At 32.7% G+C, this 17,198-nt stretch overlaps 1 protein-coding gene across 1 annotated transcript in view; it reads right to left on the minus strand.

Moving 5' to 3' along the window:
* Nucleotides 1-17,198, minus strand: part of LOC145266994 (neuronal acetylcholine receptor subunit alpha-10-like) — a 616,119-nt gene that overhangs the window by 50,912 nt on the left and 548,009 nt on the right. The window contains exon 4 of the mRNA XM_080122868.1: nt 7,754-7,920. Coding sequence (XP_079978994.1) covers nt 7,754-7,920 — 167 coding nt within the window. The remainder of the gene's footprint in view (nt 1-7,753; nt 7,921-17,198) is intronic.

A 17,198-nucleotide genomic window follows, 5' to 3' on the forward strand; every position in this document is an offset into this window, starting at 1 on the left:
ACTACGGGCATTGAGCACGTTTCCATTACTATATGTTGATTTTTTCGTGATCAACGTCGATAACCTCACACCAATCCGAGTATATGGGGGGAAGCATTTAAAAGATATGGTAATCCTATATAATTAACCGAGTAACACAAAAATGTATTCGACCTAAAAATGCAGTCCATTGTCACCTCCTCGACAGATTCTCTGGCAGACTGGATACAATGATAAAAGGCGAATGACGAAATATGAGCTCTTTTGCTGACTATATACCAATTAAGGCGAATTCATAAATCATTCCTCAGTCTAGACAGATTCCTCTTTTTAACAGCGATATTACCTTGTTAGTTGTTACCACAGCACTGTCCGTAAATTTCAGAATATACTTAAATAGCTAAAACTTTAGAAAAAAAAGACTTTAAAATAAAGCAAATTAAATTAAATTAATGCAATTTTATAACTAACGGAAAAGAAATAACTTTTAACCAAAATCAGTTTTGAGTCATGAATGAAAAAAATTAACCATGATTGGCGCGAACCTGAAGAAGCTAACTGCGTAAGGCACAACAATATCTTTCAGGCTAACATCGCAACCACATTATAACTTTTCAATATATTTTTAACGTGTAAAAAGGATTTACGCATGCGTAGGTTGTAATTGCTAATGAAACTTTAAAGAAAAAAATGACACCACTTGCTAAATAATTTTGTTTGTATTAAATTATTTTTACTGTGCAATACTTCATATTGGTTTGGAAAAACAGCTTCCACTGGTGAAAGCCCGCTGCTACGAATTCGGATAAGGTGTCACACAGTTACAATTTTTAAAAGTATTTTCGATTTACATTACTCTCTGTTTATTTGAACCACTGATAATTTGAATTTAGAAAGTTGTTTTTCTGGTTTAATTTAATTAACCGCCGAAAGAAATGCAAGGAAATAATACAAAGTATCAAACCTTAAGAAAAAAAATTAAAATAATCTTTTAACCCTGTTTTGCACAAGCAAAAAAAAAACGCCCACCGTAAGGCGTGTGCGCACCTCAAAACTAAAAGGTACAAGCCAGCCCACTCACCCACTCGGATGCGGTGATCATTCTAGTATGCTTTGCAATTATTTGTATTTATCTAATGCGAAAGACGAATGCTCTCGCGTGAGCAGATGTAAAATCCGTTAGAAAGTTGCGAATTAACGCTACCCCAGATTTTTCAGTTGTTAATTCTGAATTTTTGTTTATATTAAACGTCTGATTTATGGTTCCGACAAGACCACACGCATGGTGGCCTGTTTTGTATTAGGTTGATGCACAAATAATGTCGTTTTTCTTTGATATATAACTGAACGCCACAAAACGACATTATTTTAGCACCAACCTAATATTTTTTACTAATTTCTTAAATCTTTTATATAGAAAAGGGGTAACTGTTTGCATTTGTATGTATGCGTCTAATTAGGATTAAACACGACAGAATTCACAACAAAACAAAATAATATGTCATTTAGGTAGCATTTTATTGATACTAGGTCTTATACTCCAAATAAACTGAACATTAAAAAGCTTCATGCTCATCCAAGAAAGCCAAACACTTTGTTAAGTATTTTGCATCAAGCTCAAGCTCAAGCTCTTACGAGCAATTCTGATTTAGCTCTTAATTGTCTTGTCAAGATTCAAAATACTTAGGACAGCGTTTATACGTCTATATATTAGAGATGTTAAAAAAATTATTAATAACCTTGTTCTCCGCAAAGCAACTGCCTTTTAAAATACTGCAGTCACACTCATCAAGAACCTGAACAAACTCCTATTGCAGCAAATCTGTTTAAACATTGCCTTAACGAAAATTACTTCTCAACACTCTAAGAAGCTTCGACTGTCGTCCCAGTATTTATAGATACTATAGATGGATCTTCGTTATCTTGGATGAAGCCACATAGATTTATATGTGTCATGGGTAAGTAATTCACATCCGTAATATATAGGAACATTGTCAGTCCCCTTAAAGAAATTTCCCTAGATTTGACAGCAGTATGGTTTCTGTCCTGTGAGATCCAGGCATTCTATATTGACTGTAATATCCCCCCAAATTTGGTGGATCTTTTGACGGATACTTCTTTCAAAAAAGCTATAGGTTTGATATATCAAAAGGCATTTGATACGGTAGCAAGTAACTTGATGCATGATTGTCCATTTTACAAGTTACTTGCTACGTTATAGTTGAAAATGTCCTATGAACAATCAACTCGTTTTAAAGGTTTATTAAAGTAAGGATCTATGCGTGGATGCCCCATTCTCGTTTTTCTACACTGCTGTACTTCATGGATCCATTCCTCTCATGATTATAATGAAAGATTCCCCAAATTGATCCACTTTTTGAGATTTTTAAAGACTACACAATAAGAAGCAGTAACGCCTAATATTTTTCGGATGCTTCCTTTCCGAAACTGAATTCGTGATAAAATGGAGAATAATGACTGCTAACATTTTATACAATTAAAACAAAGTTTCTATCTTTTCATCACGAGATTTCTGTTACTTCACTCGTCCACAATTGAAACGAACAGCTCTTCTCTTGAAGAATCAAAATCCATGAGGAACATTTATTTCCTTGAATTGTTCAAAGGTTGTTGTTGAATTGTAAAATTCTCATCGAGCCGTTTCGGTTAATACACAAGCACTACCGCAGTTCATTGTGTTGTCTCACTTACAAGTTCAAACCTATTAACCTTTATCCTTATATGGTGTTCGGGTTTAATAAGTGGCCATTTACCATAATTAAAAGAAAATGATTGGTATTTTCCTTTCGTAATAAGCGCTACCCTTTGGTGTCGTTGGATACACTTTGCATGAACAAGAGCGTGTTGGGCTATTTACATGTAGGTGGCAGGTATAGGCGTTTGATGTGAAATAGAGAAATCAGGTTGTAGAGAGAAATGAAAAAGGACGATGGAAAAGAGAAAATTAAGTGACCTTTGTAGAACACAACAGACGCATATGATGTAAGTGTATGACGATGAAAACAGAACCAAATTCTATCAAAGCAAATAACTATGGAAATTTTAATACAATCTTGTATTGATATAGAGTCCAATACGTCATAAGATATATTACTTTTACTAGATTAGTGAAGGGGTTGCAAAGAGTGGATTTTCTGCCTTGAAATACTATAAGACAAGCTTCTATCTTTTTGTTTTTTTTTACACAAGAATAACCACTTTTCAATGTCCGGGGCCTACTTTAGGATAAAGGTTAATAGATATACATTAATCAATGTGGTAATAGTGTAGTTAACAAAGGTAGTGAAATTTTTGTAAATTTGATTAGATAGGGGGACGGTTCATCAAGAACTTGTTACATTTGAGTTGAAGACAAACAGATTGTAGTCACGTGGGTAGCAGGCGAACTGAAGAGAGTTCCACAGGTGTGCAGTGCAAAGAATGAAGCTCCGCTCATGGAATCTACATTTAGGTTTAGTCACAGATAAAGAGTGTGGGAAACTATTGGTAGTGGTTCTGACGAGACAAGTATTTTTCGAGAATGTTTGGGGGGGGGACGACCATGGATTGGAGCTCACACGAGCACCTGCCAGGCAAAAACGATAAAACAGAGACAGGTTCGCAACATCTCTTCTGTGGGAAAGAAGTTGTTAAGAAAAGAAAAGGGCATCCCCCACTAAGCAAGGAACTCTATTTTAAACCATTCGTTTAAATCATTCGCTGACATCTATGCTGATGACACGACCATCTATGGCAACATATCAAAGGCCGTAAATGACAAAGTTCTCTCTAATTCTCTCTCCTCTGATCTTGAGCGCGTGGTACAATGGGGGAAGAGGTATCTGGTCACTTTCAATGCATCAAAAACCAAGCTTCTATCTTTACATCATCAACGCTCTGATCCCCATCTGGCATCAATTGAAATGTATGGATCTCGTCTTGAGGAGGCTCAATGTTTTGACAAGCTTCTGGGGTTGCCCTTACTCATTATCTGAAATGGAACACGCACATCAAATCTGTTGCCAGGGACGCTGGAAAAATGGTGGGATTCTTCTACCGCTCCAGAAGATATCTCACTACTGATGCAATTATCTATCTTTATAAAAGCCAAGTACGTCCAAGGATGGAGTATTGCTGCCACATCTGGGCAGGAGCTGCTAAAAACAGCCTATCCTGCCTTGACAAAATAGACTTCATGGTTTGGTTGGGGATGCCCTTTTCTCTTCATGCAGACTCTCTCCCACGGAAGAGACGTTCCGAGACTGTCTTTGTTTTATCGTTATTTCTATGGCAAGTGCTCGTCTGAGCCCCAATCTCTGGTCCCTTCTCGCCAATCTTTCACGAGAAACACCCGTCTGGCTGAAACTACTGTCAATAATTTTCCCCACTTTTATCTGTGCCTAAATCCAAACGTAGATTCCATGATTTGAGCTTCTTTCTCGGAAGTGCATGATTGTGGAACTCTGTTCCGTTCGCCTGTTTCCTACCTGATTACAACTTGGATGTCTTAAAATCCAACATAAAAAATTCCTGACAAACCGCCCCCTTAAGTAAGACACTCTATCAAATCTCCAATACAAATGATTACTACAATACTATCGCATTGATTACTCTACACGCAATAACCCTTATTCCTGAGTTGCCTCCGGGCATAGATAAGTGGTGACCCCCATGTAAAAATAAAACTCTGTCAAGACAATATATGCTGCTTCTAGCAGCTCCAGCCCAGATGTGGCAACAGTACTCCATCATTAGCCGTACCTGTCTTTTATATTGGTAGAGAATTTCATTAGGAGTGAGATATCTACTAGAGCGGTAGAAGGATCCCACTATTTTTCCAGCGTCCTTGGCAACGGATTTGATATATGTGTTTCATTTCAGATCGAGGGTAAAGTTCAAGCCCGGAGGCTTATCAAAACGTGGAGCCTTCCCAAGACGAGAGCCATTCATTTAAATTGATGCCAGATGGGCATCAGAGCATTGATGATATGAAGATAGAAGCTTCGTTTAAGATGAATTAAAAGTAACCAGCCACCACTTTCTCTGTTGTACCATGCGCTCAATATTAGAGGAGAGAGAATCAACGAGAATTTGGTCGTTTACGGTCCTCAAAGTGCTACCATAGATTGTTGTGATGTCATCATAAATGTCTACAACTGATGTATCGATGTGATTTGGAAGATCATTAATGTAGATCAGGAAGAAAGTTGGGCCAATGATGGACCCCTGACAGGCCCCAGAATTATTACCGAGAGCTTCTGATTTTTGCCCGTCAACGACTACTCGTATTAGCATATCAGAAAAATTGATTTAATAATTGAGAAGACATTTCCAGCTATACAATAACTGTAGATCTTGTGAAGTAAACCTTTGTGCCATAATTTATCAAAGACCTTTGATATGTCAAGACCAATTGTCCTAGAGAGGAAGCCGCCATCAAGAGATCCACTTATCCCATGAGATAAAACTGTAAACACGTCTGCTGTAGATTTAGCAGAACGGAAACAATATTGCATGCAACTAAGAATGTTATTTTTGTTGAGATGGTTGACTACTTCTCTATTAAACACACATTCCAGCAACTTACTCATGACAAAGACAAATAAAGAGTCTATTTATATTCTGCTATTGGCATAATAAGTTCTAACCTTGACTTCTACATCTGCTGCCACTGTAATCCATTAACAATAGAAATTCGTCTACTAAAACAATGCTAACAATTTCCCGTATTAATTATCTGTGTTTTAAACTAAAACTAAATTCTACGAAGAAAATGTATTTCCGTGAACTAGCAATTTGTGGCACACAATAGCGAAGGTTGTAATTGAATTGTAAAATTCCTTTTGAGCTGTTTTGGTTAATACACAAGCACGACGTCAGATCTGGGGCAATATTAATTATGAGGTTGTCTTACCTGCATAATCAAAACTACTAACCTTTATCCTAATATGGTGTTCGAGTTAAATAATTGTGATTTTACCTAATTAAAGAAAATTAATTGACCTTTTCCTTCCGTAACAAGTGCTACTCTTTGGTGTTATGTTATTTCCATGCAGGTGGCAGGTATAGACGTTTGATGTGAAATAGGGAAAAGATTTAGTAGAGAAAAGAAAACATAATAATGAAAGAGGGTAAATTAAGTGACCTTTGGAAAAGACAACAGGCGCATAGGATGTTAGTTTATGACGATGAAAGCCGAACCAAATACTCTCAAAGCAAATTTCTTGTAGACTCTTGAAAAGTCCGTATGTTATTGATATTAATCTTATGAGATGACTGACCAATGTTTGTTGTTTAAGATTAAAATAATCAAGCATATCGACAATTGGAATACTAAAGCCTTATAATCGCAACTAGAGAATTTCACGGATCAAATTTGAAAATGAGAACACTTTAGCAAAACCATATGCAACGAAATTCTGTTTAAACTTGGCAAATTATATATTGCATGAATCATTAGTTTTGGAGTGACATGAGGGATTCAAGGATGACAAGAAGTCTGTGAGGAATGATGAGAGCTTTAGTAGGATTATAGTAGTTGGAATAGCAGTGTTTATTGGACAAATAAAAATTGACTTGATAAGAACCGTCATGTGCCTATTGCAACAGTAAGTGGACTTAGTCATGTAAGTTTGACTACTGTACACAGAATTATCCGTGAGGAAGATTTGCGTGTAGTTTTCTGCAAGCGTGCTAGAGAACATCATTAAGAAATATGTTGTCATATCACAGCAGTCAGATAGACGAGCTGATCAATTCATACCCCACTGTTCTTTCATGCTCTGGTTACCTGCTATGAAAGCTGAATACTGCTATGGCCCAAAGAGCAGGATACAGAGGTCCCAGTGGAAGCCTGCTGTCACTCCCAGACCCAAGAAAGACAAATCGAGCAAGTTCAACCAGAAACGTATACTTATCCTTTTTTTTTACCAAACAGCAATAATCTACATACATTCGGTTTTCACTTAACATACAGTCATCAGGAAATACTATGTTGATGTTTTAAGGGAGTTCAGGAATATATTTCATCGGAAAAGGTCAGCTCTCTAAAAATCGGGGTACTAGCATTTACAAAAGTCCACAACTATTATTAGATAAAAATGGGCATCAAGATAGTTCATTAGCTTAACTTGATTTAATACCTTGCTCTCTGTGTATTTTGGTTATTTCCTAACTAAGAAAACTTAGGCGATTTTGTTATAGGATAATTGAGGAGATGAGAGGGACTGTGACGTAAGGAAACATTCATGGAGACTTTCAGAAGTTGTTGAGACTGTATACGTGCATTGAAGCCGGAACAGATTCCTTCGAAAGGACTGCAGTTTCCTGTGTGTACTATCAGTTTACTAAAAGTGTCCATACGAAAAAGCCTGTGAACCTATTGAAGGCACCCCTATATCCAGAATACATTTGAAAGCACAAGGTTTATTGTAGGCTTTCGTTAAACATTTTTAACCTTACTCAGGTGTACTCAGGATGATAATATAAAAATACTACTAATAGCAATAACAAACCTAGAAACTGCACAGTATAATCTCATACAACCAGGCCAGAGGGGAAACAAAGACGAAAAATATAAAAACCCTTTATATTTATAAACCACATTATGATGTACAACCAACTGACATCGTAGAAATTATGCAACATCCCCCCAAATAAGAAATTACTATATCGCATGCGAATGGAACATGTTCAAATACTGATTTATCGCAATGTGAATCGCAATGGCATTTAATAAATGTTTATTAAAAAGATGTGTTCAAATTTTACTTACAATATCCATGATTTGAGTTAATGTTATACCAAGATGGATGACAACGGGTGAAGATGCCTTCATGACCGGTCGAACTGAATTATCATAATTCTCCATTAACTTATAAAGAAGACGTTGTTCATCAGTCATGTCGTATTCTTTTTCTGGAGGTGGACGAAAACCTGTTTCTGAAAAAGAAATCAAAATAGATGATGGCTGGGACGCCTTCCAAGAATATGTGACATAAAGCGTACGCAGACACACTTATATATGAGTATGTATGTATGTATGTATATATGTATGTATATATGTATGTATATACGTATGTATGTATGTATGTATGTATGTGTGTAAGTGTGTTTCTATGTGTGTGCATATTTGTGCATGTGAGTATGCATGTAAGTGTGGGTGTTATGTGCGTATTAGTCATGTGTCTTTTCATTTTTGGAAGCAAACGAAACATACAGAATTCTTAATATGACTTCTTTTTTTTAAATGAGTTCAACTCCTAAATACTATACAGTCGGTGTGCAAATACCACATAAAATACAACCGGTGTTTCATAAAAAGAAACACATAACCAAAAAGACTAGAAAATAAATAGAATTTTAGAGACAATTTAAAAACGCAAAGGTCACCAAGAAAATGTGTTCGGAAATGTTCGTCGTAACACCTTAACAATTGAAAGATCTATACTAGGATTGGCTCTAGAGGATATCGCTAACGTGAGTTGAAAATAGTTGCTCAATTTAAAGTTAATCTCTGACAGTATATTCTATACAATAAATCTACTCACACACACATATATATATATATATATTTGCTTCAAGCAAACTACATATCAATCTTATATATGTATATATATATATATATATATATATATTCATGTGAAATATTTTTATTATTTTTCTTTTGCCTCCTGTTCCCCTTACCTCACCCTTTTTTAATCAAGTAAGATCTTTGACTTACTTGTAGTTTCATTAAATACTTTTATATGCAAAATCCGATCCTGCATTTTGCTAATTCCTGGCATCTGATGAGAAGGAGAGTATTTCTTCGAAACTCCGCGGATTAAGGACTCTCCACTAATCTTGTGCTTCCTTTTTTAAAATTAAATATGTTTTTAACTCTTTTTCAAGATGTCTTTTAACATATTTTATTAATCATTTGTTCATATATATATATATATATATATATATATATATATAAGTGAACGTGTCTGTCTGTCTGTCTGTGTACATTTCCCTACGCAATAACTCTGTCAATTTTTAGTCTATAGACTCGAAATTTGAAATACCGGGTACTGAGGTTTGGGAAAATCGATGTGACTGGTGTCACTCAGAAATTTGGCTGTTAAGGGGTCAAATTTCAACCATTTGACCTTTAAGAACTCTACCAAACTCCTCCGACAATTTTGGGTCTAGACACTTGAAATTTTAGATATAGGTTCCTTGAACCTGGATCTAATTTAATAAAGTGATTTGAGCCCGAAACTATAAATTTTAAGGGGTCATAATAGGGGTAAAATTAAAAAAAAATTACTCTTTTTTTTTTTTGCTCAGCATACACCTCCAAACACCCGGGCAACGCCGGGCTGAAATGCTAGTATATATAAATATATATATATATATATATATATATATATATATATATATATATATATATATGTATATACGATAGGTGTTTGGATATGTACTTTTATGTGTATGTATATATATATATATATATATATATATATATATATATATACATATAATGAAATCACATAATAGTATAAATTGTTCTATATTACTATTTCGTAACTAGTTTGCGAATTTAGATTAACTAGTTTGAAGTTTTACTATTGAACTTCAGTTTGTTTATGCAATTGATTCTATTATAAATGAACTATACTATAGAAAATAATTGCTTGTGTTCAATAATGTCACAGAAAAGTTAGTTATGGTGATTTATATATATTCCAGTCTAATATGTACGTTGTATATTTTAGGATCTATAATTTGTACGAAGTATGAAAGCAAGGATTACATTTATGATATAGTTTTATGATATAAGTAATGTGATAAATCCCTAGATATATAAATGTTATAAGCCACAATAAAAACAGAATAAATATTTAGTCAAGCCACTTATCAATAAAAGACAAACGAAAGGTTATACAATGAAAGAGCGTTTACGTTCCACCGAGCCATCGAAAGTTCTCCGGATCTACAGCTCTCCTGGGATCGTTACGAGTCCTGGTATATATATATATATATATATATATATATATATATATATATATATATATATATATATATATATATATATATAGAGAGAGAGAGAGAGAGAGAGAGAGAGAGAGAGAGGGTTGGTTCCCACAAGATTCTCCAAATCTGATTTTTCTTCGTATGAATTCAGTATGTGTTCTTTTTGGGGCAAATCAGCTAGGAGTCTGTGCACTTTCTCTTTCTGTCTGATCAGCTTTGTTCTGGCATGACATGTGGAGGTGCTATGTCAAAAGCGTCATATACTGTCTCAATTACCTCTACGCCTTCCTATTGTGGTTCTGCTTCATTTTCGGGCGTGCGCTTCCTTATTTGGTTCAGGTGCCTTTTATGTTCGAATTTTGGGCCCTAAATAATATGTGTATTGTCTATTCTTTGCGAGATCGTGTCCTATTCTACAAAAGGAAACATTGGTTTTGAAATGCGTAAAATAGATTTTATCGCTGAGGTTAAATTATTTTGTTCATATGGATGAGGTTCTATGTTGCATTGGGTTTTTTGGCAGCAGTTTATTCAATTAAAACTATAGAGATTTGGAGATTTTCATAACATACACATTTATTGTTTTGTAACCCCGTTTAAATTTACTGACTGAAATATTTCCACAATAAAAACAATTTTATTTCCAATTAATTGCTCATGTTATTTTTTTTTCAAATGTGGTTTGTTATGTTTTCTTATTTTGAGAGATAAAAACACAAATCTATTCAATTCCATCGGCATAAAAAAAACAAGTCAACCAAAAATAACAGTTAAAAGACCAGAAATAATTATATTTTCCAGGGGGGAGGAAATAGAGTATTTTTCTTATTTTTAGTCATGCAGAGAGGAAAAACACCGATGCATTTTTAAACGCTCAAACCAATAAGAAGATAGAGAATTTAATCTTTTTTTTGTTCCTTAAAGTTTTGGAAATTTACTTTTCATTTTATTAACAGCTTACTGTCTCACTTATTCGGTTCTGTATTTTTTCGGGAACTTGTGTTTTAGTCGGCTATATTTTTAAGTCAGTTAATAGAGTGGTTACTTCTCTCCTTTGAAATTTTTTTTCTGGAATCCACGTATTGCAAGTGTTGTGGGAACATCGGTTCATTAAATTTTCATTTTTTATGAGAACACTGCCTTTATTGCTTTTAAACTTGAGTTTACGCGTGCGTGCGGTTCTCCAGAGTTATGGCTTAGTATTAGCCATAATAAAAACAGAACTAGAGTGTAAGTCAAAATATATATTAATGAAAGACAAATCAAAGTTACAGTGTGAAAACAGTGTTTACATTTCACCGTGCAAGGAAGGTTAACTCCGGAACTTTAAGAGGTCTCTATATATGGGCGGTGGTTAAGTCTATTCAAAGGGTGGTTCCCCACAAAAGAAACGTAGAATATTTTGAGAGCATTAAGAATACAAAAAACAATTAAAAGCAATGCCATTACATATTTTGATTGTTTATGAAAAGTATTGGAAAATGTGAAAATATATCACTTCATCAGTATGTCATACTACAATTATAACAAAAAAATTGCCCGTCGTTCTCAATTCTCTCGGTTATATCACGGAAGTGTCTTGACCAAGATCAATCACGTGGTTGCAGATAGATCTCGGCGAGGAACTCCGACATAAAATAAAGTTAGTTTCTTTCTTTTGTATGCCTATAAATGGAGTGTCTTTCATAACACGTTCGTTATCTCTAGAAAGATAATTTGATGAATTTGGTAAATGATATTGTATGTTTGCGCTGTAAGGAGTTTAAACAACAGAGACATTCTACTTCTATTTTTTATTCCTATTTTCTGATATTTTATCTTGAGGACTTCTTATGCTTTTTCCCAGTTATTATTATTAGTAATATTGTTTTTGTAATTTTACGACAACATCTACCTACTGCCATATTGCACGCAATAACATTGGATGATCCTCTATTATAAATATATATATATATATATATATATATATATATATATATTAGAAGGATATACATTATATATCCACACACACAAATTATATATATATATATATATATATATATATAATTTGTGTGTGTGGACATATAATGTATATCCTTCTAATATATATATATATATATATATATATATATATACGTGTATATATATATAATAGAGAATCAGCCAATGTTTTTGCGTATAATAGGGCATATATATATATATATATATATATATATATATATATATATATATATATATATATATATATATATATATATATATATATATAAGGAAACATCAAACGCATTGCTTCTCTTTGGGGAACTTTGAATCATTTCTCTCGTTTTCCCCCCTCGTTGTGCCAATATTTTAATCGTTTTTTAAACGTTAATAAATTTATTTTAGTGTCCCTGTGCTTTTGGCACATTCAATCAATTCCAATGAGAACGCTTTATTTTCGACATAATATTATTTTGTACGCTATCGATATCGACGGCATCTTAGCGAGGATATATAAAAAACGAATTGCAGTATTAAGGAGGTCCAACATGATTACAAGCGATTCTTTTATATTTTAAGAGAATAAAATGTGAAAAAATCTTTTGCTGCAGTGAAACGAATTGGTCAAAGGTTTTTAGTACAACGCTTGGTAAAAGTCAAATCTTCATCTGGTCGCCCTAGGGCATCAACTTTGAAAGACGACCACATGCTTAAATAAACTGTTCTGAAGGATTGAAAGAAAACTATGTTGACCATAGCAAAGAATTCAAAACAGGGGCTGAAAATTCTCTTTCTTTGTTAATTTTGCAGGTTGAAACAAGTAACGTAGAAAGCAATACAAATGACGGCTCAACAAACAAAGGTAGATCAAATAAGATGTGTATTAGGAAAAGGTATATTTACAGGATATTTACATAATGGTGTCAAATAAGAGAGGCTTTGCTGGAGAAACATATCTGCTCTCGGCGGCCTTCGGTGGCTTCTGGTGAACACACCCTCAGACTAACTGAGTCTTCCTATTTATGTGTAATTACTATCCACATATGCAAATGAAAGTGTGCCACCACAACATTCTTGATGAACAATATCTAAACGAATGAAAAAAAATGGACTTTCCTATAAAAAGTGTGCAAAGACGGGTTTTTTTTCTAAGAGAAACATCAATAATAGAAAGAGATTTTCTCAGGTTATGGCAAGAAAGGCACAGACTGGTTCAGGAATGTTTAGGAAGAATCAAGAATTTGACTTGTTAATGATGCTCTTGATGCTCCTGAACAGCGCAATCGAAGATCTCGGGAAAGATTTTCACCAACTTGCATAAAAACGCCAGTTAAACACGAGAATGGGGGATAATGGTATGAGGACCTTTTACTTTAGCAGGAGTTGGGGAACTTATTAGATGTGAGAAGTCAATCAATGCAAAGGAATACATTCGAATATTAGATCGAGAATTGTTACTAAGTATCAAGAAGTTGGGAATATACCAGAACATTATTTTTCAATAGGATAATGCCCCTGCGCGCACTGCTAAAATCACAGAAAAATTGTTTGCTGATAACTCAATTGATGTGATATAAAAGCACCGATTTAAACCGAATCGAGAAAGTTTGGTTCATAATATATTGGGCATTGTACCGGAATAACTTTTTTATAACAATGAAAAACTGTTGGAAGGTGTACAAATCCAGTGGAACATCATCTCTTCACAGCGTTTCACTTTGGTTAAGAACATGTCTAAAAGGATTGGTTTTTAAAGAAATCAAAAGGGAATGCGATTCCATCCTAAGCATTTATTAAAGTAAATGTATTCTTCTGTGTTATTAGTCTTGTTTAAGTTTGCTTGTTCAATTATTCTTTGTTCAATATAGATTTTAGTGCAACAAAATATATAAAATTTGTTTGCCCCCTTTTTTGCTCACGGGGGTATATATTTTAGTGTGTGTTTGTTTGTGTGTGCAAATATAATTTATAGCCTTATAATATATATATATATATATATATATATATATGTGTGTGGGTGTATGTGTGTGTGAATAATTTTTGATACAGTTTCAAATAAATAATTCACATTTTTTTTCTTTAAAAATTGCTCATCTGAAGAATTGACGAACACATGGAATAATTTGTACATAGAAGTCACGATATATACAGATAGATTTCTGTCAGAATATATAGCCCTATCAGAGCAGTCTTTGTCACCTAATCAGGAATCCCACCTATACCTTGAAAATACCAATCTTATTCCTTCGAGTTCCAAAGTTATCACTATATGCGATTAGTGTCTTCTAGCTAATGTATAATATCAAGAAATAAAATTAGTCATATGAGTTTAATTATATGGAAGTTTACGACTCTATCTCATAATGGAGCCTTTATGTAAGCATAGAATGAACCAAAGACAAGCATAGCAAATTTGCTAGTATTCGTAATATATTAACTTATAGAGACACGAATATATATATACATATATATATATATATATGCGTGTTTTGTGTGTGTTTGCATGCGTTGTGTGTGAGATCAATACATTATTATTTCAGATTGAACTTCGTTCCGAATTAAATTAGAACATCGAACAAATGTTCTTCGATTAATACGGTAAAAACCTCAAATAAATCTAAAAATTGCAACATGAAATGTCTTAATGGCAAGATTGCATCGTTGGTTCATCGATACGCATATTAACAAAAACAAATGAATATATAACAATTAATTTGGCAATCATATTATACAGGATAAATGCCACAGAATAAAAATATCCATGCCGATACTAAAATAAACGTATAAATTTGCGTACTGTCAAATTAAATACACCCACTGTGACAACCGATATTTAACGTGTTTTATAAATTTCCCAGAAATCAGATAATTACACGATTTAAAAGACATGATCAGAATTATTTCATTAATGAAACTTTTTCGTTATTCTCCCTGGAAAATCTAGGCTGTGGAGGCAATGACCAGCTCAACATCATTTGTTTTGTTAAATTACGCTATAACTGGCAATCATATTTGCGCTCGGTATTTGAAATCCATATTAAAACATGTAGAACTAGACGTGCACTAATGTCAATGTTAAGAAAATTAATGTTTTCCATGGTCCATTGCGATGATTAACAGGAACAGGAACATAATTTTTTTTTAAACTTATGAATTAAATGTTTCAATTTTCATAGTATTTTAGAAGGAAAAATGACAAAAATATGAGGCATAAACTTTTAGCTTCTTAATAAATTGAAGTGAAAGGAACGGTATCGAACTGCATACACATGACTAAGAATAAAATTAAATTAAAATAGAAAATATTTTAATTTTCAAAAGTAAGGTTTTTGTTAATACTATACGCGGTAAACACTCAAAGTAAATATAATAATTGATTACTAATACCTATTGCGAACTGTAAAGAAAGATCGACTGTATCTGTATTTTCAAACCTCGTGTTACTTTTGTTTTAGCTCCTGTGCATAAAACTATGTTATAGTAAACATAGCCATCATTACATGATGATATTGATAATATTCTTTGTCGCGCTTTGCTTAGATCTATAATGGTCACTATATAAGTTCGAGTTGATCATTTGCATACGAAGCAATAAAAAATATATAACCATGCTGATAATTTTCTTTATAGAGATATCGATAAAGTTATATTGCAGGCCTCAACCATGAAAACAATGCTAAATAAAAGTACACATTTTGTATGCGAAGGACTTGCGTCGCATAATTTTATATATGAATATATTAATCTTCGTCCTTAAGACTTTACAGGATTTTTAAACGGGAAATAATTTCTAAAGCTTTACATTAAACGTGCATCTGGGAAATTAAATGTATATTGTTTGCAGCACATCTATGTTGATATAATTTTATCTAGTCATTTTGAACATAATTTGCATAAAATACACAACATAAAACATTTTGTTAACATTACAATGATAAGTCCCTGTGTGAAATTAAATAGCCGACCTTATTAATCCAAATAAATATTATAAATATATTATGGGGAACAAACATTATGTGCCTCTCACAATAGAGAATGGTATAATGATGCTATCATGATAATAGAGCAAAGCCCTTCTCCTCCGAAATGAATCGATAATTATTGGGGGGGGGGGTAAATAGTAAACTACCGCTATAATTCCGTACAACTATACAACCTTTTTATTTAGAATTTATTCCTTTGGCAATGTGTCATGTCAAATTTCTAAGTTCACAGTTGAATCGTTGAAACGATTACGTCTTAATATTTAAAGGATACTTAGAATAATCCAAATGATACACATTATCCATCTAAATAAGACAATACTGAATTCCATGACTAAATTTATCCGACACCTTATTGGTATTGCTAGGCTTAAAATTCCCTACAGAAAAAAACTTATCTAATATTAAAAACGTGTATATATATATATATATATATATATATATATATATATATATATATATATATAAATTACAAGATTTTGAGAATAAAATGGAAACTCCTTGATCGGTTGCGATTTTATTTCATATTGTAGGGAGATCCAGATATTTTTTCAGAAATGTTAATGTGATTTAAAAATAAAAAGATAATCAAAGACACTTAAACATATCAATAATTTTCCAATATTAAAAAAAAAATATTTATTTTGTATAGGTGATTGTATTATATTATATTTTAAATTGTCCAAGTAATATCAATTACTCTTCTCATTTTCTAAATTCAAACAGTTATTATATTATATCATACATTGTTCAAGTAATATAAACCATATTTCTCATTCTCTAAGCTTAATAATTAATTTATATTGCTCAAGTAATGTCAACGATATTTCTCATATTTTATTCGATCAATTATTATGTCTTAAATTGTTTATATAATGCCAACTATAATTTTCTATTTACTAATTCTAACAGATTTGTTCATTAAATCTAAAATTGTTAAAGAAATGCCACTATATTTCTCATTTTTTTTTAATTCTAACACTAATATTATATCCTTACTTGTGTGAGTTAGGTTTACTATATTTTTCGTTTATTAATTTTAACAATTGCGATATTATATTAAATTGTTTATGTAATGTAAAATATATTACCCATTTTCTAATTCCAATTATGATTTTATTATAGTCTAAATTGTTAAGGTAGTGTCAACAATATTCCGTATTTTTTAATTCTAACGATCATGATATAATATTTATTATTGTTTTAATATTTTTAAATATATTTCCCATTTTATAATTCCTACAATGATTATATTATATTTTAAATTGTTCGGGT

This window comes from Euprymna scolopes, chromosome 4 (genome assembly GCF_053919585.1).
Source record: "Euprymna scolopes isolate OS-2025 chromosome 4, ASM5391958v1, whole genome shotgun sequence".
Classification (NCBI taxonomy): Eukaryota; Metazoa; Mollusca; class Cephalopoda; order Sepiida; family Sepiolidae; genus Euprymna; species Euprymna scolopes.